This window comes from Panthera tigris, chromosome D3 (assembly GCF_018350195.1).
Source record: "Panthera tigris isolate Pti1 chromosome D3, P.tigris_Pti1_mat1.1, whole genome shotgun sequence".
Lineage (NCBI taxonomy): Eukaryota > Metazoa > Chordata > Mammalia > Carnivora > Felidae > Panthera > Panthera tigris.
In genome coordinates this window covers 28724364-28749630 of record NC_056671.1, presented here as the reverse complement: position 1 = coordinate 28749630, position 25267 = coordinate 28724364, and the positions used below count along the sequence as shown (strand labels likewise).

Below are 25267 nucleotides of genomic sequence, written 5' to 3'. Positions count from 1 at the left end.
GAAGGATGGTGGCACTGCCAACAGAAGTGGGGGCCTGGGTAAAGAAGCCAGGCTTCTTTGGGAGGTGGTGAGAGAAGGGTGAGACTATGGACAAGTGGTACCTGCCTGTGAGAAAGGAACAAGTGACTGGAGTGCAGACAAAACTGGGATCCATATGAGACTAGAGAGCCATAAGTGCAGCTGGGCTGGATTAGAAGGAAGGCCTGTGCAAGGGGCACAGGCTGAGGAAATCACTGAAGGGACCCTCACCTGCCACTAGGGCAGGGGAGGGGAGATTCAACCACAGAATATAGGTGGCTTTTGGGACAGCTGCTGTGGGGGTCTCTGCCATGAAGACTGCCCTGAGGGGACCAGCCTTCCTGACAGCTGAGTGCAGGAGATAAGCAGGCACACCTGTCTTACAGGGGTGCTTGTTCTGTGCTCTTCTTCACAGGCAGCTCGGCCAGGAAGGGTTCTGTTCTTTCAAGGGTGACTGTGGCTGCCCGGCTGTCTGTGACAAGGTAGAAAGCCTCAGTCTAAGGTGACAGAGTAGGCTGATATTTTTGCCTGACTCCTATTTTTCTATTGGTTCTCAATTAAGGAGGGCATGATATTTATTACATGAGAGACAATTAGCCATATTCAAGATGAGGAAGTCTAGGAAGCCACATACTGATCCAGTGCTCTTCTTCTTTGGGGAATACTTCAGGGCTAGTGACCAACCCAAAATAATGAGTTCAGGAAGTATGATAAGAGTATACTAAAAAAAAAAAAAAAAAAAAAAGAGTATACTGAGATAAGGACCATGTTTTCAGGCCACTTTCCAAGTGAGTGATGCAACCCTGGAATTGTAGGTCTCACTGACATCATGAACTCTTAGACCTCACAGCTCTGCCCATGGCACTCCTGCCAAACAGATGCTAGCCATGTACCCGAGCTGAATAAAACTCAACTTGCTCCCAGAGCATGGCCTTCTCCTTGCAGCTCCCACCCCAACCCCAGCACCTAGGCAGAACCACATAGGACCTGTGCCTTTCATCAGGATAGCATACAGTGGTTCTTTTACAGCTGTTGCCTCCATGAGACTACTGTGTGAGAGCAGAAACCATGTGTGCCTAGCCCATGCTCAGTAGACTTTGTGAAAGAGGATATTTAGGGCAAAGGGACCAATTAATTGATAGGTGACTTCACGTCACTGACTTTACAAAGACTGGCTGTGAAACCACCAACATGTACAATAGATGAGTTGTTCTAAATACTGTAAAAGCCTTCATTTATACGAAGCACCTGCAGACTATTCCCCACTCCCAATTATAAACTGGTTTTGGATCACTGACTAAGTGGCTACCAATTTACACTGTACAGACTCTTAACACTGACTCAGGACACTTTTCCAAGGGAGAAAAGAAAGTGGAGATCTTACCTTGCCCCCTGTGGGACTACGTACAGCAAAGCAGAAAAGGGTGGCAGGCTTGGCATTCCCTTCACTCTTGAACTCTGCAAAAGCAGCGGCATGGCCTTCTATGGGTTGTGAAACTTTCCTATCCACAGAGTAGAGTTGCATTGCCCCAACTACACGGTTTTGCTAAGAAAAGACATTTTGCAACGAAAGAGAAAAGAGAAGATATAAATTGTTAAATGTTCCTAAAATGAAAGTTTCACATGTTGACCTAGTTTCTCTAATAAAAAATAAGCCTATTAGATATTAAAAGACATGATATAACTCTAAATTTGATGTGTAAAGATGGCTGCAAACACCAGGGAAAAAATATGACTTCAAAACACTAAGATAGATGGTCCCAATTTGTTAAATGCAAAATGTGTGTATACACACAGGTATGCATATATGTATGTTTGTGTATATTTGAGTGCACATACAAGGTTTGTATATGTAAATAAATACATAAATATATAAATACACACACACACACACATTCTACACACACACATGTAAATATTCATTTAAAGTAAGGCTTGGGTGGGGCGCCTGGGTGGCTCAGTCGGTTGGGCTTCCAACTTCGGCTCAGGTCACGATCTCGCGGTCTGTGAGTTCGAGCCCCGCGTCGGGCTCTGGGCTGATGGCTCAGAGCCTGGAGCCTGCTTTCGATTCTGTGTCTCCCTCTCTCTCTGCCCCTCCCCCGTTCATGCTCTGTCTCTGTCTCAAAAATAAATAAAATGTTAAAAAAAATTTTTTTAAAGTAAGTCTTGGGAGGGGCGCCTGGGTGGCTTAGTCGGTTGAGCATCCAACTTCGGCTCAGGTCATGATCTCGCGGTCTGTGAGTTTGAGCCCCGCGTCGGGCTCTGTGCTGCCAGCTCAGAGCCTGGAGTCTGCTTCGGATTCTGTGTCTCCCTCTCTCTCTCTCGGCCCCTCCCCTGCTCATGCTTTGTCTTTCTGTCAAAAATAAATAAAACATTAAAAAAATTAAAAAAAAAATAAAGTAAGTCTTGGGAGGGGCACCTGGGTGGCTCAGTCAGTTGAGCCTCCCACTTTGGCTCAGGTCATGATCTCGCAGTTCATGGGTTCGAGCCCCACGTTGGGCTCTGTGGTGACAGGTCAGAGCCTGGGGCCTGTGTCTTCCTCTCTCTGCCCCTCCCCCCATTTGCACTCTGCCTCTCTCTCTCTCTCTCAAAAAAAAAAAAAAAATTAAAGTAAGTCTTGGGAGGACAAACTCTAAAGTATAAAGAGTAATTAAATCAGGAGATTGGCTAATTTTGAAAATTGGGTTTTCTGAAATTTATAAATAGCAAAAATAGTATTTAATAAAACCCAATAAAGCTAATATCTTTCATAAAACTTAGAACTTACATTTTCTAGCAAAGAATTTCAATATATTTGTACCCAATGTCAAGTGCTCAAAAAGCTAAGTAAATGAGACATGACAGCACCACAGCTTAAGCTCTTAGACCTCAACATTCAAATAACCACCCCAGCCAAATGAGCCCCATGCAATCTGGGTAAAATTCAGATCCTTAGTGTATCTGCCACCCACCTCCATTCCTTAAAAAGGGAAACAAAGGCAAAAAGGGAGGGGGGACAAAGGCTTCAACTTTTTTCTTTTTAAAGATCCTTTCCTTTGTACTTTTGTTTTTTAATTTTTTTTTAACGTTTATTTATTTTTGAGACAGAGAGAGAGCATGAACGGGGGAGGGGCAGAGAGAGAGGGAAACACAGAATCTGAAACAGGCTCCAGGCTCTGAGCCATCAGCACAGAGCCTGACGTGGGGCTTGAACTCACGAACCGCGAGATCGTGACCTGAGCCGAAGTCGGACGCTTAATCGACTGAGCCACCCAGATGCCCCTCCTTTGTACTTTTCTACTGGAAGACTTGTGTGAAAGTACTACACAAAATACCAATTCATGCTACAACATGGATAAACCTTGAAAACATGCAAAGTGAAAGAAGCCACTCACAAAGGCCACATATCATGATTTCCATATATGAAATATCCAGAGACAGAGTGGACCAGTGGTTGCCAAGGGCTGGGAAGAGGGAGAAGTAGGGGAGCAACTTGTAGATAAATACAAATGTGTACACTCTAACAACAGAATGAACAAGAAAATTTTTAAATGAGAGTAAGTATAGGATAAGACTCACCCTCCCAGGGGAGGGTGGGAAGATTGGAGACAATATAGAGATAATGCCTTTGAGTCCCAATGCTAGAGAAGACTAAACTAAAGCGAAGAAGAAAAGAAGCAGCAGAGAGAACACCTCAGATCAAGACAGACCTGGATTCCTGCACTGCCTGTCCTCATGGACCCACTCAGAGGCTCCAGGTGTAGCCTTGGGTCTGTGACCTGCTTCTGAGGCTTAGGCTCCTGCCTGGTAAAGTCTACCTCATGGGGGTGCTGAGTATTATGTGTGCTTTGGGAAAAGGCATGTTGAGGATTGTAGCTGACAAAGATTGAATGCAAAAATGCTTTCTTTTGTGCCAGGAACCATGTGAAGGGCTAAGGATAAGAAAGTGAATATGGGTGCCTGGGTGGCTCAGTTGGTTAAGTGTTGGACTTTGGCTCAGGTCATGATCTCATGGTTTGTGGGTTCAGGCCCTACATTGGGCTCTGTGCTGATAGCTCAGAGCCTGGAGCCTGCTTTGGATTCTGTGTCTCCCTCTCTCTCTCTGCTCCTTCCCAGCTTGTACTCACTCTCTCTCTCTCTCTCAAAAATAAACATTAAAAAGTTAAAAAAAGGAAAAAAAAAGAAGAAAAAAAAAGGAAAGTATGACCCAGACCCTTCCCTTAAGGACACATGATAAGAGTTTCTAGCAAGGAAGCAAGCAATACAGGGTGCTGACTACTATGAGCCAGGATAGAGAGAAATGCTGTGACCTCACACAGTCTGTTGAGTCAGGGAAGGCTTCCTAGTGACACGGAGGCTGGAGTAAGAGGTCACAAGGTGAAGAGAAAAGCTCTAACAAAGGGAAGTATTTGCAAATGCTTAGACAGGGGTAGGCAAACAATGGCATGTGGGCCAAAATCCACCCTCCTATCTCCTCCTGTCTCCTTACTATTGAGATTAAATTCACATAACATAAAATTACCCATTTTAAAGAGTTCAATTCAGAGACACTTAGTACATTCACAATATTGTGCAACCACCACCTCTATATGGTTTCAAAACATTTCCACTATTCAAAAAATCCCTGTGTATATTAAAAGTTAGGGACCATCTCCCCTCCCCCCCAGCCCCTGACAACCACTAATCTTTTGTCTTGTAGATACCTAAATATTTCATATAAATGGAATCATAAAATATGTGGCCTTTTGTGTCTGACTTATTTCACTTCAGTGAGGTTTTCAAGGTTTATCCATGTTGTAGCCTGTATCAGTACTTCATTCCTTTTTAGGGTTGAGTGGTATTCCATTTCTGTATAGATTTTGATTTATCCATTCATCCTGTGGTGAACTTTTGGGTTGTTTTCATCTTTTAGCTATTACAAATAATGCTGCTATGAATATCTGTGTATGGACATGTTTTTGCATGGACATGTTTTCGTTATTTTTCCTGGGTACATGCCTAGGTGTGGAATTGCTAGGTCAAAAGGTAACTTTATGTTAAATTTTTTGAGGAACCATCAATCTGTATTCTACAGGAGCTGAATCATTTTACATTTCCACTACTGATGTACAAGGATTCCAATACTCCACATCCTTGCCAATACTTGTTATTTCCCATTAAAAAAATTACAACCATCCCAATGGGTGGTACCTCACTGTGGTCTTGATTTGCAATTCCCTAGTGACTACTGATGTTGAACATCTTTTTGTGTGCTTGTCAGCTATTTGTGTATCTCTGGATAAATGTCTGTTGAACTCTTTTTGCCCATTTTAATATTGGGACATCTTATTGTTGAGTTACAAGTGTTCTCTATATTTTCCAGATACTACACTCTTCTCAGATATATGATTTACAAATATTTTCTTCCATTCTGTAGGTTTGTCTTTTCACTTTCTTGACAATTTTGATTAAGTCCAATTTACCTATTTTTTCTTTTGTTGATTATGCTTTTGGTGGTATACCTAAGAATCCATTGTCAAATACAAAGTCATGAACATTTCCCATGACTTCTTCTCAAGGGTTTACAGTTTTGCCTTTTATATTAGATCTTTGATCCATGTTGAATTTTTATATATGGTATTTGGTAGGAGTCCAACTCCATTCTTTTGCATGTGAATATCCTGGTATCCTAGCACCATTTATTGAAGAGGACAGTCTTTCCCCACTGACTGGTCTTGCCACCTCTGTCAAAAATCAATTGGCCATAAATGTATGGGTTTATTCCTGGACTCTCAGTTCTATTCCACTGGTCTACATGTCTATCCTTATGCCCACAGGTTTGTTGTTGTTGTTGAATGCTTGTGTGAGTAGTAGTATAAGAAATACATATTTAGTCCTTGTCCTTGGCTCTGACACAACTCCTAAAACCCTTGTAATTTCCTAAGTGATACGAGTGATAGGTGGGTCTTTGTCAGAAAAAAAGCTTCTAAGAACCTTGGAATCTCCAGAGTGATTAGAAGTGTTTTTTGTAGGCTAATGAGAATGACTGGGTGGCTGGGGGGTCTTAGATAGCTTCAGGATGGGGTCTCGTCACCAGAAGGACCAAGGCATACTTAACAGTTTTTTCAGCCTCACCCCACCCTGACCTCCAGGAAAGGGAATGGGTCTGGAGACAGAGTTAATCACCAATGAGCAATGAAAATCTCCATAAAAACCCCTGAATTTTAGAGTTCAGAGAGCTCCTTTTTAATATACATCCTTTTTAATGAACCAGTAATAGTAAAGTAACTTCCTGAGCTATATGAGCCATTCTAGCAAATTATCAAACCTAAGGTTGCAGGAACCCCTGATTTACAGCTTGTTGGTCAGAGGTACTGGTGGCCTGGGCTTGAGGCTGGCATCTGAAGACATGGGGGCAGTCTTATGAGATTGAACCCTTAAACTGTGGAGTCTGTACTAATTCTTGGACCTCCAGCTGATGTCCACAGAGAATTAGAGAATTAGAGAACTGTTTGGTGTAGAAAAGCTAGCATCTTTGGTGTCAGAAGTACAGTGAGAGTAGAAGGTTGGATTTTTTTATTTGTTGGTTTTTGTCAGTAAAACACAAATAAGTAACATTGTGATTTATAATCTTTTATTTATTTATTTTTAAATGTTTATTTTGAGGGAGATACAGAGCATGAGTGGGGGAGGGGCAGAGAGAGAGGGAGAATCCCAAGCAGGGTCTGCACTGCCAGCGCAGAACCCCATATGGGGTTTGATCTCACAAACTGAGAGATCATGACCTGAGCCAAAATCAAGAGTCAGACGATTAACTGACTAGGCCACCCAGGTGTCCCACAATCTTTTCTTTTAAAATATTTCTCAAACATGATGATCTCCTTATAAATAAGTATGATTCCTAAAGGTATTTTTAACAACTTTATTGAGATATAATTCATATATCACATAATTCATTCATTTGAAGCATACTATCCAATGTTTTTCAGTTTATTTACAAGATTGTACAACCATCGCTAAAATGTAATTTGTAGTACTTTCATCCCTTAACAGAAACCTCATTTAGCAGTCAATCCCCATTCCTACCTCCCACATTCCACCCCCAGTTAAAGCAACTACCTACCCATTTTTGATCTCCGTAAATATTCTGAATGTCTCATAAAATGGAATCATACAATATGTGTTTTTTTGTGCTGGTATCTTTCACTTAGCTTAATATTTCCAAGGTTAAACACGGTATAGCATATATTAGTAGAGTTGACACTTGAGCAATGTGAGGGTTAGGGTCATGGACCCCTGACACAGTCAAAAACCTGTAACTTTTGACTCTCCAAAAACTTAACTACTAATAACTGTTGACTAGAAGCCTTAGCAATAACATAGTCAAAGAGCATACATTTTGTATGTTATATGTATTATATACTGCATTCATTACAATAAAGTAAGCTAGAGAAAAGAAAATGTTAAGAAAATCATAAGAGAAAATACATTTACAGTACTATATTGTATTTACTAAAAAAGATCCACGTATAGGTGGACCCTTATAGTTCAAACCCATGTTGTTCAACGGTCAACTGTACTTCATTTCTTTTTATTGTCAAATAAATATCACACTGTATGGAATATACATTTTATTTATGCATTTATCAGTTGATGAACATCTGGGCTGTTTCCACCTTTTGGCTAAAATAAATAATGTTGTAACTGATGGTTACCAGAGGGGAGGTGGGAGGGTGGTGGGAGAGTAAAATGGGTGATGGGGATTAAGGAGTGCACTTGCTATGGGCACCAAGTGTTGTACTGTAAGTACCCCTGAAACTAATATAACACTGTATGTTAACTGGAATTTAAATATAAACTTAATAAAATAAATAATGTTGCTATGAACATTTGTATATTAGATTTTAGTAACAATTTTTATCTTAAAGTCTATTTTATCTGATATTAAGATAGCCATTCAGCTTCTTTTGGGTACAATTTACATGGTGTATCTTTCCCATTCTTCTTTCAACCCATTGTATCTTTGAATTTAAACTGTGTCTCTTGTAGACAGCATAAATAGTTGGATCATGGGTTATTGTTTTATTAATTTTTTTAATATTCTGCCAATCTCTGGGGAGCCTGGGCAGTTCAGTCAGTTAGGCATCTGATTTGTGGTTTTGGCTCAGTTTATGATCTCACAGCTTGTAAGTTTAAGCCCTGCATCAGGCTCTGCGCTGACAGTGCAGAACCTGCTTGGGATTCTCTCTCTCTCTCTCTCTCTCTCTGTCCCTCCCCTGCTTGCATGCTCTGTCTCTTTCTCCCTCTCAAAATAAATAAATAAACTTAAAGAAAAAAACATTAAATATTCTGCCAATCTCTGCCCTGTAAGTGTTGAATCCATTTAATGCAATTACTGATAAGGTAAGATTTACTTCTGACAGTTTGCTATTTGTTTTCTGTCTTAGGTCTTCTTTGTTTCTCTATTACTTTATTACTACCTTCTTCTGTGTTAAATAGATATTTTCTAGTGGGTCATTTTGATTATCTCATTATTTCTTTTACGATTTTTACAGATCACTTTCTTAGTGGTTGCCTCAGGATTATAATTAACCTCTTAATTTATAACAATCTAATTTGGATTAATATCAATATAATATCTATAGTATACAAAAACTTTGCATCTTTATAGCTCCATTCCTCCTTCTTAGTTTTGTCATACAAAGTACATTATTCATATATTTTATATACCTACTAACACAGATTTATAATCATTGCTTTAGTAGGCTTTTAACTCACAAGAAAAAAAAAGTCAAAATCAAAAACTATACTTATGCAATCTTTTATATTTTCCTATATAGTTATTCATACCAGTGCTCTTTATTTATTCGTGGGTTTGCATTACTGACTTGGATCCTTTCACTTCAACCTGAAAGATTCTCTTTAGTATTTTTTATAGGGCAGATCTATTAGAGACAAATTCTCTCAGTTTTTGTTTACTTGGAAATGCCTTAATTTCCCCTCCATTATTTGAAGAATAATTTTGCTAGATATAGAATCCTTGGTTGACAATCTTTCATTGATTTTTTAAAGCACTTTGATTATATCATACCACTGCCTTCTGGCCTGGATAGTTTCTGACGAGAAATCAGTTATTAATCTTATTGAGAGTCCATTGTACAAGATTAGTTTACTTCTTTATAACTGCTGTCAAGATTCTTTGCCTTTTGATAGTTTAGTTATGATATACCTGGGTGTGGATCTCTCTGAGCTTCTTCAATGCATAGATTAATGGTTTTCATCAAATTTGCTAAGTATGGGGCCATTATTTCTTCAAATACTCTTTCTTCCCCTTTCTTTCTCTCCTTGTGGGACTCCCAGTATGTTTATGTTAGCCTACTCAGTGGTATTCCACAAATCTATGTGTCTTTTTTTTTTAAAGCAGGCTTTATGTCCAACATGGGGCTTGAACTCACAAATCTGAGATCAAGAGTTGTATGCTTTACTGACTGAGTCAGCCAGGCAACCTCTAGGCTGTTTTTTTTTTTAATTATACAATATTTTTTGTAATTTTATTTTAGAGAGAGAGCACGCAAAAGCTCACATATTCATTTTAGATTCATTCTTATTTAAAATTTTTGATGCAACTGTAAAACTCACTTTTTTGAATACAGTGTTATTGATGAATACACAATAATGAATATACAATGTGGATACAAAACGTTACATTACTTTCAGGTGTACAACATAGTAACTGAAAAGTCTGTATGTTATGTGTTTTTCCTAGTTATTTATTGTTGTGATTTATGTGGGGAGACACTGTTCTCACATTTTCCTTTAGTTCTTTGGGTATGCTTTCCATTAGTTCTCTGAACATATTTAAAACAGCTGATGTAGTCTTTTTGAAAGTAACTCCAAGCCTGGGCTTCCTCAAAACAGTCTCTATTGACTCCTTTGAGTATGGGTTATACTTTGTTTCTTTGCACATTTCATTTTTGCTGTTGTTGTTACAAGCCAGGTATTTAAAAAAATTTTTTTTTAAATGTTTATTTTTATTTTTGACAGAGAGAGAAAGACAGAGCATGAGCAGGGGAGGGGCAGAGAGAGAGGGAGACACAGAATCCGAAGCAGGCTCCAGGCTCTGAGCTGTCAGCACAGAGCCTGACGCGGGGCTCGAACTCACACTGCGAGATCATGACCTGAGCTGAAGTCGGACGCCCAACCGACCGAGCCACCCAGGCACCCCGCAAGCTGGGTATTTTAAATAACATAAAGTAACAATTCTGGAAATCAGATATTCCCCCTTTCCTGGGCTTACTGTAGTTGTTTGCTCAGCACATTTTCTGAACTGATTCTGTAAAGCTTGTATTCTTTGTCATATGTGGTCACTGCGGTCTCTACTCAGTTTACTGGTCAGTTAATAATTTGAAAGAGATTCTTTAAATAAATGCCTTGAGTCTCAGCCTTTGCTGAGATTGTGTGTGTGGGTTGAGACATGTCTTCAATATTCTGACAGGCAGCTTACAATATTACTTTAGCCTTTACATCCTGCCTGTACAGAGCCTCGAGATCAACCAGAGGTGAGAACTTAGGCCCTTGTCAATTCTTTCTTGGGAAGGTGCACAGCCCTGTGCATGTATATGGTCTTCCAGATTCCCAAGAATATATGCTGCAGCTTTTGAGAGTCCCCTATAAACACCTCATTCCACAGCCTTCTTTCTTTTTAATTTTTTAGTCAGCTTCTTATTTGCCTCAACTACTATCATTCCCACAGGCAGCTGGATGTTAAACAATTGCTACTGATGGTGTATGGTAAGTGTCCCAGGAGATAAGGCTGTTTGCACGGAGTAAGAAATAAAAGACAAGGTCTGTGAATGGAGATTTCCAAGAAATTGCTAGACATGTCAAATAAGGACATTTATCTGGGAAAGGTGCTTTTAGGGGAGCTCTAAACCATTCTTGCCTCCTTTAGAAGCTATTGCTGTATTTCACCAATTTGTGGAGCTATTGGTTCTCAAGGCTATCAACAGAAAGCTGTACGGAGGGGAATGGGAATAGCACAAGATAAAATGTCACTACACTTGCTGTTCTGAGATACAGCAAATGTTCTTAAATAAAAGTTCTCTGGATTTTTTTAAGCCTGTGGTTAACTTCCAGAACTCTGAAAAAGTTGACTTGAGAATTTTTGCCAGTGTTCTCACTGCTTTTATGGAGCAGATTTTCAAAGGTCCTTTCTCCACCAACCTGATGTTCTGTGTATAATACTTTGTGTGGATGTATATCTCATTTCTCTTGGGTATACAACTAGGAGTGGAACTCCTAGGTCACATGTTAACTCTACATTTAACTTTTTGAGGAACTGCCAAACTATGCTGTGCATTTTACACTTCCATTAGTAATGTTATGAGGGTTTTGATTTTTCTACATCCTTGGAAACATTTGTTATTGTCAATCTTTTTTATTATAGCCATCCTAGTAGGTATGAAGTGATACCACATTTTATGTTTGTTTTGTTTTTTAAAGTAAGCTCTACCCCCAATGTGGAGCTTGAAATCATGACCCTGAGATCAAGAGTTGCATGTTCTAGTGACTGGGCCAGCCAGGCGCCCCTCACATCGTGTTTTTGATTTGTATTTCCACAATGACTAATGATGTTGAATATCTCTTCATGTGTTACTGGCCATGTAGATAGCACGTTGGAGAAATACCTGTTCAAAGCATTTATCCATTTGTAAAACGAATTATCTGCCTTTTTATTATTGAGTTGTAAGAGTTCTTTATATATTCTGGATACAAGTCCCTTGTTAGATATCTGATTTTGAAATATTTTCTCCAAATGGTTATTTTTCACTTTATTGATGGTATTATTTGTAGCACAAAAGATTTTGTTTTATCTGTTTTTCTTTTGCTGCTTATGCTTTTGATGTTGTATCTACAAAGGTTCTGCTTAACTCAAGGTCACTAAGATTGGCTCCTATGTTTTCTTCTAAGAGTTTTATAGCTTCAGCTCTTACATTTGGGTCTGATCCACTCTCAGTTAGAGGTAGGAGTTCAATTTCATGCTTTTGTACATACAGATATCCAGAGTTGCCAAACCATTTGTTGAACAGACTATTCTTTCCTTCACTGAATTGTCTTGGCATCCTTACCAAAACAATCAACTGACCATAAATGTAAAGGTATATTTCTGGACTCTCAATTCTATCTCACTGATCTAATATGTCTATTATTATCTTTGTACTGTACTATCTTGATTACTGTGTGTAGCAAGCCTTGAAATTGAGAAGTATGCCTCCTCTTACTTTGTTTTGTTTTCATCAAGACTGTTTTGGCTGTTCTGAGTTCCCTGCAATTCCATATGAATTTTAGGGTCAGCTTGTATCAATTTCTACAAAGAAGTTAGCTGGTATTCTGATAGGGATTACACTGAACCTTCAGATCAATTTGGGGAGTATTAACATCTTAAAAATATTAACTATTATGATCATGAACATGAGATGTTTTCCCATTTATTTAGATCTTCCTTAATTACTTTCAACAGTGTTTTATAATTTTAATGTAAGTTATACATACCTTTTGTTAAACTTATTCCTAAGTATTTTATTCTTTTTGATGCTATTATAAATGGAATTTCATTTTTTAATGGCTCATTGCAAGTGTATAAAAACACAATTGATTTCTGTATATTGACCTCGCTTTCTGTAACCTTACTGTACTTGTTACTTCTAGAGTTTTTTTATTGGATACCTTGGGATTTTCAACATACAAAAACATGTCAGAGATAGTTTCAATTATTCCTTTCAAATCATAATGCCTTTTATTTTTTTTCTAATTGCTCTGGCTACTTCCTAGTCCAATGTTGAACAGAAGTGGCAAAAGTGGACATCTCTGTCTTGTTCTGATCTTAGGGGAAAACTTTCAGTCTTTCACTATTAAGTAAGATGTTAGCTGTGTGCTTTTCTCAGATGCCCTTTATCAGGTTAAGGAAGTTCCTTTTTATTCCTAGTTTGTTGAACATTTTTATCAAGAAAGGTGTTAGATTTTATCATATGACTTTTCTGTGTCTGCTGAGATGACCATATGGTTTTTGTCTTTTATTCTATTAATATTATGCATTATTTTAATTGATTTTTGGATATTAAACCTTACCTTGTGTTCTTAGACAAATCCCACTTGGTCATGACATATAATTCTTTTTATATGTTGCTGGATTCAGTTTATAAGTATATTGTTGAAGATTTTTACATCTATATTCAAAGGAGATAATAGTCTGAAGTTTTCTTTCCTTGTGATGTCTTTGTTTTTTATCTGGGTACTACTGGCCTCACAGGATGAATTGAGAGGTGTTCCCTCTTCTACATTTTGGAAAACTTTGTGAAGGATTAGTACTAATTTTTCTTTGAATATTTGGTAGAATTAACCAGTGAAACCATCTGGGTCAGAGTTGTTCTTTGTGGGTAGTTTTTTCATTACTAGTTGACTGTCTTAACTTGTTGTATAGGCTTATTCAGATTTTCTATTTCTTCCTGAGTCAATGTCAGTAATCTATGTCTTCCTGGAATTAGTCCTTTCATCTAAGTTATCAAATTTATTTGTATACAATATTCTTAGTATTCCTCACTAATCCTTTTTTTTTCCCCTCACTAATCCTTTTTATTTCTGTATAGTTTGTCCCACCTGTTTTTGTAAATAAAATTGTACTGGCATGAAGTCATGCTCATTTACATACTGTCTATGGCTGCCTGTACTAAAACTTCACAGTTGAACAGCTGTGACAAAGATGGTATTTTTTTGGCCCCCAAAGCAAAACACATTTACTATCTGGGCCTTTATAGAAAAAAATATGCTGACCTCTGGCTAAAAGAATAAAGTAACACTTGAAGTACTCTGGTCAAACTGGAGCAAAAGGCTTTTGAGAAAGTATTAGAGGCAGGTATAAAGTGTTGAATGAATGAACTGTGATCTAGTTTTATAAGTCTTAGCTCAAAGCTTCATTCCAACCCCTCAGACATCATCATTTCTGGGGAAACAAACACATTTCCAGATCAGATTCAGTACAAAGATTGAGCTTCATGGAATAAAAAGGAAATTCAAAAACAAAAGTATTTTGGGCAACTAGGGGAAGAGTAACAAAGGCTATACTGTGAATAATTTTGTTTCTGGTTGAGGTCCTATAATTCTAGGGTACTCTTTCTGAAAGCAACATAAAGGTTCAAAATGCATAACTTTCCCCCTGACTCTTGAATAGCATGAAAGGCTATCGAAGAGAGATCTTCCAGCTCCCCTCCTGTCTTCACAAAGGGAGAGTAAATCAATTCTTTCTTCTTTCTCTTTCTTTCTTTTTTCTCTTTCTTTCTTTCTTTCTTTCTTTCTTTCTTTCTTTCTTTCTCTCTCTCTCTCTTCTCTCTTCTCTCTTCTCTCTTCTCTCTTCTCTCTTCTCTTCTCTTCTCTTCTCTTCTCTTCTCTTCTCTCTTCTTTTCGAGGGTGAGGAGGGGCAGAAGGAGAGGAAGGGAGAGAATTCCAACCAGGCTCTACACCCAGCATGCAGCCCAAAGCGGGGCTTGATCCCATGGCCATGAAATCATGATCTGAGCCAAAATCAACAGGCAGATGCTTAACTGACTGAGCCACCAAGGTACCCCCGATTCTTTTTTTTAAATTTTATTTTTTATTTTTTAAAAGTTATATCCAAATTAGTTAGCATATAGTGAAACAATGATTTCAGGAGTAGGTTCCTTAATGCCCCTTACCCATTTAGCCCATCCCCCCTCCCACAACCCCTCCAGCAACCCTCAGTTTGTTCTCCATATTTATGAGTCTCTTCTGTTTTGTCCCCCTCTCTGTTTTTATATTATTTTTGTTTCCCTTCCCTTATGTTCATCTGTTTTGTCTCTTAAAGTCCTCATATGAGTGAAGTCATATGATTTTTGTCTTTCTCTGACTAATTTCACTTAGCATAATACCCTCCAGTTCCATCCATGTAATTGCAAATGGCAAGATTTCATTCTGTTTGATTGCCGAGTAATACTCCATTGTATATATATACCACATTTTCTTTATCCATTCATGCACCGATGGACATTTGGGCTCTTTCCATACTTTGGCTATTGTTGATAGTGCTGCTGTAAACATGGAGTGCATGTGTCCCTTTGAAACAGCATACCTGTATCCCGTGGATAAATGCCTAGTAGTGCAATTGCTGGGTCATAGGGTAGTTCTATTTTCAGTTTTCTGAGGAACCTCCATACTGTTTTCCAGAGTGGCTGTACCAGCTTGCATTGCCACCAACAATGCAAAAGAGATCCTCTTTCTCCGCATCCTCGCCAACATCTGTTGTTGTCTGAGTTGTTGATGTTAGCCATTCTGACAGGTGTGAGGTGGTATCTCATTGTGGTTTTGATTTGTATTTCCCTGATGATGAGTGATGTGGAGCATTTTTTCATGTGTTGGTTGGCCATCTGGATGTCTTCCTTGGAGAAGTGTCTATTCATGTCTTTTGCCCATTTCTTCACTGGATTATTTGCTTTTTGGGTGTGGAGTTTGATAAGTTCTTTATAGATTTTAGATACTAACCCTTTATATGATATGTCATTTGCAAATATCTTCTCCCATTCTGTCAGTTGCCTTTTAGTTTTGCTGATTGTTTCCTTCGCTGTGCAGAAGCTTTTTATTTTGATGAGGTCCCAGTAGTTCATTTTTGCTTTTGTTTTCCTTGCCTCTGGAGACATGTTGAGTAAGAAGTTGTGGCCAAGATCAAAGAGGTTTTTGCCTGCTTTCTCCTCGAGGATTTTGATGGCTTCCTGTCTTACATTGAGGTCTTTCATCCATTTTGAGTTTATTTTGTGTATGGTGTAAGAAAGTGGTCCAGGTTCATTCTTCTGCATCTCGTTGTCCAGTTTTCCCAGCACCACTTGCTGAAGAGACTGTCTTTATTCCATTGGATATTCTTTCCTGCTTTGTCAAAGATTAGTTGGCCAAACGTTTGGGGGTCCATTTCTGGGTTCTCCATTCTGTTCCAATGATCTGAGTGTCTGTTCTTGTGCCAGTACCATACTGTCTTGATGATTACAGCTTTGTAGTATAGCTTCAAGTCTGGGATTGTGATGCCTCCTGCTTTGGTTTTCTTTTTCAAGATTGCTTTGGGTATTCGGGGTCTTTTCTGGTTCCATACAAATTTTAGGATTATTTGTTCTAGCTCTGTGAAGAATGCTGGTGTTACTTTGATAGGGATTGCACTGAATATGTAGACTGCCAATTCTTTCTTTTCATGCCAATACCATCTTGGAAATTTACCATGACAGCATGTGTCATATAGGTTTTACCTGTCTGTGACTCTCTCACAATTCATCTCAGTATCTGCAGGCTCTGTGTAAGGTACACTCCTCACACCTCACATCACAAACATTACCAACACCTGAGCTGTCTGCAACCTCTGCCCCCCATAAGGGTCAGCAACATCCAAATCCTTTCAGTGGAAAGCCAAAGGAAGAGTTTCCAGAAAGGAGAAAAACTCCATAAACAGCATCTAATCTAGGGTTAGTAAAATTCCCAAGAGGCAATAATTCCAGCTAATAGATGATACACCACAGAAAATGACCTAGGTGTAAAATTACTCCTTTTATGGAATCTGGGCAATTAGACCCAAACAAACTGTTATGGGTGAACTATTATAATGTTATATCACATGTAGAAGCAATGGGAATATCTATTATTCCAGATGTGCTGTGACGTTTCCTACCAATAATATTGTCATTCCAGCTTAACTCTCAGCCCTGACAACCAGAAGTAACTGGGGCTGAATGGAAGCCATGGGCCTATCACGGAAAGGCTCTGTGGCTAAGCAAGTCCCTTAAATTACACCAAAGAACCCCCAGATCATATGAGGAGACAAACCCGTCAGTGTAATACAAAGATGAAGGGTTAGAGCAGAGGTTCAACTCTCCCTCATCTATGCCTCATTCTGAGACAAATGCTAGGCCATCATCCAACTCTCCTCTCCCTGAGAGGCATCTCATGCACCTCCAGGTTCTAGCCATTTTATCTCTAAAATCTCAAGCTTTGCCTCAGGGCACCTGGCTGGCTCAGTCAATTAGAGCATGCAACTCTTGATCTCAGGGTTGTGAGTTCAAGCCCCACGTTGGGCATAGAGGTTACTTAGCAAAATAATAAACAAAAAATGAAAATAAAATCTCAGCCCTTGCATCTCCAGTTCATCTCTAGGCTCACTTCTTCTGGGCGTTGCAGAGTGGAGGAGACTTCCAAAGTGGAGAGAAGTACTCCTTCCAGCTTTGCTCACTCTTCACCCTTCTCATACATGTCTTTACTCCAGAACACACTATATGCCTTTATTCCTGTATCTGCCTGTCAACTAGCTTCCCAGCCTCCAGTCTTCATGGTGGTCCCTCCTCAATATCACTGACAGCATTGTTTCTATCCCAACACGCTGCAGAGAAGGAAAATAAATCATATCACTCTCACTTTAAAACCTGTTGCACAATTCCCACTGCCAGCAGCATGTACCTCAGTCTTGCCCCCACCCATCTCTCAGCCTTGCCCCTCTAGCTGTCTCTTATGCATCCCATAGGTATCAGCCAAGGTGGATGACCCTGGACTCACAGAAAGAGCCATTCTCTTCCACTTCCATGCCTTTGCACACAGTTTCCTTCTCAAGTGCACTTTTATAGCCGGCAAAATGCAGCTTAGAGGCCCCCTCTGTTATGAGCTCTTTCTGACTTAAGGTATTCTCTTACAGCTCCCACAGCACTTTCTTCGAATGTCTGACAGTTCTCTAAGTGCTAGAATTCCACATTTATACTTTCCCCACTAGGCTAAGGAAGACCATTCAATGGCTAGAATTAGCTAATAAAGATCTAAGACCAACATCCTATAGTATCAAGTATCTGGTAACTGAATTAGCCCCCAGGAATGAAAAAAGGAAGCACAGCAGAAAGTTACTGCTTTCATTATAAAAGTATACGAATTAGTAACATTCCATTAAAGCCCTAAAAAAGCCCCAAAACTACTTCCCATAAACCTATAAATTCCAAGTGCCTCTACCAAATTCCTCAACAATTCACTTCTCAAAACTGTGCCAGAAATAGTTTATAGAATGAATATCAGTAACCCAATGGAATACAGTATAGTTAATGGGCCAAAGTTAAATTACAATTCTTATATGACCCAAAGTTTGGATTTCTTGTTAATTTCTAATTCTTTTAGGCTGGGACCTATTTCTTCTGCCTCACACCTATACCAATTTTAATATTACACCTTTACACTCCATCAGACCAGTCCCTGAAGGCAGCCAAAAGCTTACCTGAGCTGAGATGCCAATGAGGAGCAGCCACTTCTGATACTCATCAGTCCGGTAGTGGATCATCTGGCACCCTGCCAGACTGGCATGTCTATCAAACATCTTCACAGGCTGAGAGTCACCTTCCATGCTCCAGTGGTAGACTGTTGTCTCAGTCACAAGGGCAACAGTATTCACAGAGACCCATTTCCAGAAAATCACCTCTTCTGCCATGGTATGAGACTTCATTTTACTCTTCATTTCAATATTAAAGATTTGAAGTGTCTTTCCAGCTAGTATTTGATGTGATGGAGATTAGAGAAAGATAAATTGAAAATTTGAAAGACAAATTCTTACACTCTTATTTATTTATTAATTTATTTTTATTTAAAGTTTATTTTACTTATTTTGAGAGAGAGAGAGAGAGAGAGAGCGAGCACAGGAGGGGCAGAGAGAGAAGGAGGGAAAGCAAACCCCAAGCACTATAAGCATGGAGCCAGATATGGGGCTCAAACCCATGAACAGTGAGATCATGACCTGAGCTGAAACCAAGAGTTGGACGCTGAACCAAGTGAGCCACCCAGGAGCCCCCATATTCTTATACTCTTAATTCTGAATCCTTTTAATATTATTTTAAGTTGTAAAACTTATAGCTAATCTGATTAAGAGGGGAAAGAAAGTTGCCTGAGTAGTAATTAACCACACCTTGATGTCTCAATATTGAGAAGAGCCTCCTTCAGAAGAATGTAAAAGTGTGTAAATGTATAATATATGAATAACAATCATAAATCAGTGCTTTTGTTTTTTATTTTTAATGTTTATTTATATTTGAGAGAGAGAGAGGCAGAGCGCAAGTGGGGACGGGGCAGAGAGAGAGGGAGACAGACTCTGAAGCAGGCTCCAGGCTCCGAGCTGTCAGCACATAGCCCAATGCAAGGCTTAAACTCAAAAGCCATGAGATCATAACCTGAACCAAAGTCAGACACTTAACTCACTGAGCCACCCAAGGTGCCCCAGAAATTAGTTCTTTTGAAGCAACTATCAAGCGAATCAGTTTTAAATTGATTTTTTCTAGTTTTAAAATATTTTTCAGGATAAGGCAACAACAATAAGACAATCTTTCTTTGGCATCTCCAACTTTCAGGAAAGAATACTATCATCCCTTCAAATTAAACAACTTGTCCACATAACAGGGTCATTTAATCTTAAATTCTAGACCAGTGCTGTTAAATAGAATTTTCTACAATGTTGGAAATGTTCTGTACCAGCACTATCCAGTACAGAAGACACTAGCTACATGTGGCTATTAGGCATTTGAAATGTGTCTGGTAAGACACATTTAAGGAAAATGAATTTTTACTTTCATTTAACTTTAATTAATTTAAATTTAAACCACCTCATGTGGGTAGCACCCTAGCTAGAACTAGGTTCTAGACAACATGCTTTAGTATCCATCCTCTGGTAAGAGATTCATATTGTTTCCACCTCTGATAAAAAGCACAGTTTTGATCTTTGTATCTATGCAAAACTTAGAACTAACATGAAATACTCCTTCCCCCCAAATTAGGACCAATGCAAGGATTATTTGACCGCTTTTTTTGGCACTGTACAGGATATCCTAGCTAATGCAATAAGGCAAGAAAAGTAAAAGGCATAAAAACAAAAAAAAAAAAAGAAGTAAAACTGCCTTCATTCACAGACAACATAAATGTTTACAAAGAAAATCCTAAGGAATCTACCAATCTACAAAGCATTATCAGCACTACTAGGTGAATATAACAATACTGCAGGATATGAGGTCAATATACAAAAATACCAACAGAATTTCTGGATGCCAGCAGCAAACAATTTGGAAATAAAATTTTATTTTATTTATTTATTTTTTTTAATTTTTTTTCAACGTTTTTTATTTATTTTTGGGACAGAGAGAGACAGAGCATGAATGGGGGAGGGGCAGAGAGAGAGGGAGACACAGAATCGGAAACAGGCTCCAGGCTCCGAGCCATCAGCCCAGAGCCTGACGCGGGGCTCGAACTCACGGACCGTGAGATCGTGACCTGGCTGAAGTCGGACACTTAACCGACTGCGCCACCCAGGCGCCCCGGAAATAAAATTTTAAACAGAACTGTAGTATCACTAAAAAGGAAAAAAAAAAAAATCCCTCTCAATCAAGAATCCTATATCCAGAAAAACTGTCCTTCAAATATGAGGAAGAAATTAAAACATTCCAAGATAAACAAAAGCTAAGGGAGTCAGGTACCACTAGCACTCTTATAAGAAACGCTAAAGGGATTCCTGCAGGTTGAAAGGACATTAGATAGTAACTCAAAGCCATCTGAAGAAATAAAGATCTCAATAAAGGTAAATACATGGGTAATTATAAAAGCTAGTATTATTGTAACTTTGGTTTGTAACTCCATCTTTTGTTTTCAACATGATTTAATAGACTCCAATATTAAAAAATCAATGAGTAGTCTAAAAACTAGTATTACTGTACTAGTCTGTAACTATACTTTTTGTTTTCTACATAACTCAAGAGATGAATGCATAAAAAATAATAATTAGTTTATGTTTTTGGATACACAATGTATAAAGATGTAATTCTGCGACAATAAAAGAAGTGGGAATGGAGATGTAAAGGAACAGAGTTTTTGTATGTTATCAATAGATACAAACAGAGAGGGAGGGAGGCAAACCATAAGAGACTCTTGAACACAGAGAACAAACTGAGGGTAGATGGGGGGGGGGTGGAGGAGAGGGGAAAAGGGTGATGGGCATTGAGGAGGGCACTTGTTGGGAGGAGCACTGGGTGTTGTATGTAAGTGATGAACCATGGGAATCTACCCCAAAAATCAAGAGCACACTTTACACACTGTAGGTTAGCCTATTCGACAATAAATTATATTAAAAAGATAAAAAATAAAAGTTTTGCATAAAAAATGTTAAGCCAGTATAATTTCAAATTAGATTGTTATAACTTCAGAATGTTAAATATAGTCTCCATAGCAAACACAAAGAAAATAGCTGTAGAATATACACAAAAGAAACAAGAAAGGAGTTTAAATGTTTTCACACAAAACAAAAACAAAAACAAAAAAACACCAAGTAAACATAAGGAAAAGATAGTAATGTAAGAAATGAAGGACAAAAAAGCCATAGAGTATGTAGAAAACAAATAGTAAAATGACAGAAGTCCTTCATCAGTACACATTAAATGTAAATGGATTAAACTCTCCAATCAAAAGACATAGACTGACAAAACAGATACAAAAACGTGATCCAACTATATGCTATCTAGCAAGACTCATTTTAGATCCAAAGACACAAAGAGGTCAAAAGTGAAAGGATGAAAAAAGATACTCCATGAAAATTGAAAGAGAGCAGGGTGGTTAATTTCAGACAAAATAAACTTTAAATAAAAAAAATTGCAAAGAAACACATCATGCTAAGTGAAATAACCCAGTCAAAAAAAGACAAATATTGTATGATTCTACATATATTAGGTATCTAGAGTAGTCAAAATTGTAGAGACAGAAAGTATAATGGTATATGCCAGGGACTGAGAGAGGAAGTTCCTCATTCCTTCCTCTCCCAGTTATTGTTTAATGGGTCCAGAGTTTCAGTTTTGCAAAAGGAAAATAGTTCTGAGGTGGATGGTAGTGATGGGTATACAACAATATGAATGTGCTTACACTAAAAAATGGTTAATATAATAAATTTCATTATATGTATCTAGCCACAATTTTTAAATATTGAAAAAAAAGTTGGAGATTTCAATACCCCACTCTCAATAATTAGACAACTAAACAGAAAAATATATTTGAATACTGCTGTCCAATTCAACCTGACATCTTTAGAACACATCACCCAACAAGAAAATATGTTCTTTCCAAGTATACCTGGAACATATTTGAGGACAGATCATATGCTGGCTATAAAAAAGTCTTAAGAAATTTTAAAACTTGAAATCATATAAAATAAATTATCTGATTATAATAGAATTATTAGAAATCAATAATAAAAAAAAGTGTGGGATATTTCCAAATTCTGGAAATTCAACAATACACATGTAAATAACCCTTAGGGCAAATATACTGTTTTAAATGTCAAGATCTTAAAAGAAGACCTCAGCAGCTCCTGGCTAGCTCAGCATGCAACTCTTAATCTCAGGGTTGTGAGTTTGAGCTTCATGTTGGGTGTACAGATACAGTACTTAAATAAATACTTTTTAAAAATGTACTTACAAAAGAAGATCTCAAATCAAGTAAGTTTCCACCTTAATAAACTACAGAAAGAGCCAACAAAACCCAAAGGAACAAAAATACAGAGATTAAGAGTAGAGCAAAAATCAAGGAAAAATAACAGGAAAGTAATACAGAAAAATCAATAAAACAAAAAGTTGGCTTTTCACAACAATCAAGAAAACTGACAAACCTCAGACTGATCAAGAAAAAAAGACAAACCCAAATTACCAAAATCAGGAATAAAAGAGAGGACACCATTGGTGATCTTGAAGAAATTAAAAGGATTACAAGAAGAGTATGAACAATTTTATGCCAACACATTAGAAGACTTAGATGACTTGTATATAAATTCCTAGTAAGATAAATTACCAAAACTGACACAAGGAAGAAAATCTGAACAGATTTACAACAAGTGAAGAAGTTGAGTTCTTAGTTTAAAATTATCTCACAAAGAAAAACACAAACTCAGAAGCCTTTAACTGTTAAAGTTTATCAAATATTCAAAGATAATAGAAATAAGAAGTCTCTCACAAACTCAGAAAGCAGAAGAGGGACCACTTCCCACGTCATTCTGTAAGGGAATACTAACCAAAGACAAAGTCATCACGAGAAACCACAGACACTTATCACAAAAATGGAAGAGTCCTTAAAATATGAGTGAACCAAATCTAGCTATACATAAAAACAATTATACCCGATTACCAAGAGGGATTCGTTCTAGGAATGCAAGGTTGGTTTGTCAATTCACATAATATATTACACTCTAAGGGCCCAAAACCATATGATCATCTCAACAGATGCATCAAATGCATTTGAAAAAGTCAACCCCTTCTCATGATAGAAGCTCTAAACAAAATAAAAATATAAGGGAACTTCTTCAACTTAAAAAAGGGTTCATCTATCCAAAACCTACCGCTAACATCATATTCAATGATGAAAGACTAAATTATTTCCCCAATTTCAGAAATAAGTCAAGGATGTCTGTTCTTGCCACTTCTTTTTTTATTTTTATTTTGACAGAGAGAAAGAGAGAGAGAGAGAAAGAGAGAGAGAGAGAGAGAGAGAGAGAGAGAGACAGACAGACAGACGGAGGGAGGGAGGGAGGGAGGGAGGACAAGAATGCACACACACAGGGTAGGGGCAGAGAGAGAGGGAAAGAGAAAATCCCAAGCAGACTCCTTGCTGTCAGCACAGAGCACAACGTGGGGCTTGATCTCACCACCACAAGATCATGACCTGAGCCCATATCAAGAGTCAGACACTCAACCTCTGAGCCACCCAGGCACTCATGTTCTTGCCACTTCTATTCTGCCAATGCAATGTTGAAATAAACTGAATAGAATCCAGATGAGAAAGGAAGATGTAAAACTGTCTATATGCAGATAACCATGATGTGGTATATCAAAAATTTGAAGAAACACACTAAAAACTCTAAGAATAAAGAAGTTTAGCAATTGTACAGAATACAGATGTGTATATAAAAATCAGTTATCAAAATGGGTGAAGGGGAATAGAAGATACAGACTTCCAGCTATGGAAGATATAAGTCCCAGGGATAAAAGGTACAGCATAGGGAATACAGTCAATGATATAATAGCACCGTATGGTAACAGGTGGTAGCTATACTTGTGGTGAGCACAACATAATGTACAGACTTGTGGAATCACACTAAGTTATACACTTGAAACTAATGTAATGTGTATCAACTATGTGTATCATACTATATCAGGATTTGTACACCAAAAGTGTAAAACAGGAACATCTGGGTGGCTCAGTCAGTTAAGTGTTCAACTCTTGATTTCGGCTCAAGTCATGATCTCAGAATTGTGAGATAGAGCCCCATGGCTGAGCATGGAGCCTGCTTAGGATTCTCTCTCTCTCTTCTCTCTGCCCCTCCCCTGTGTCCTCTCTCACTCTCTCTCTAAAATAAAATAAAAATTCGGGGCACCTGGGTAGCTCAGTCAGTTGGGTGTCTGACTTCAGCCCAGGTCATGATCTCACAGTTCATGAGTTTGAGCTCCACATCGGGCTCCGTGCTGGCAGAGCCTGGAGCCTGCTTCAGATTCTGTGTCTCCCTCTCTCTCTCTCTCTCTCTCTCTCTGCCCCTACCCCTGCTCATGCTCTGTCTCTTTCTCTCTCAAAAATAAATAAATGTTAAAAAAATGTTTTTAAATAAAATAAAAATTAAAAAAAAAGAAAGTGTAAAACATCATTGACTGAGTATCTAAATAAACAGACATTCCATGTTAAATGACTAGAGAACTCAATATTGTCAGATGGCAATTCTTGCCAAATTGATTAATAAATTCAATGCAATCCCTATCAAAATCCTATCAGGCTATTTGTAGAAACTGATCCTACAACTTAAGTGGAAATTAAAAGGACCTAGTTTCATAGTTTCAAAAACTATTTTGAAAAATATGAAGTTGGAATACCAACACTACCTCATTTCAAACTTACTACAAAGCCATAGGGGCACCTGGGTGGCTCAGTTGAGCATCCGGACTTTGGCTAGGCTCATGATTTCGCGGTTCATGAGTTCAAGCCCCACACTGGGCTTGCTGCTGTCAGCACAGAGCCAGCTTCAGATCCTCTGTTCCCCTCTCCCTCTGCCCCTTCCCTGCTTGTGCTCTCTCTCAAAGATAAATACACATAAAAAAAAAAAAACTTACTATAAAACCATAGTAATCAAGTATTTGGCACAAGGTTGGGCATATGGATCAATGAAATAGAACTGAGTCCAGAAATAGGTCTTTCTAACTGATTTTTACCAAAG

At 38.3% G+C, this 25267-nt stretch overlaps 1 protein-coding gene across 6 annotated transcripts in view; it reads right to left on the bottom strand.

Moving 5' to 3' along the window:
* The window catches only part of CLTCL1 (clathrin heavy chain like 1), a 131328-nt gene that overhangs the window by 60687 nt on the left and 45374 nt on the right, over positions 1–25267 (bottom strand). For all 6 annotated transcript variants that reach the window (XM_042961804.1, XM_042961802.1, XM_042961803.1 and 3 more), the window contains 2 exons: positions 18272–18540; positions 1403–1564 (listed from right to left, as the gene is read on the bottom strand). In XM_042961804.1, the coding sequence (XP_042817738.1) occupies positions 1403–1564; positions 18272–18540 (431 nt within the window). The remainder of the gene's footprint in view (positions 1–1402; positions 1565–18271; positions 18541–25267) is intronic.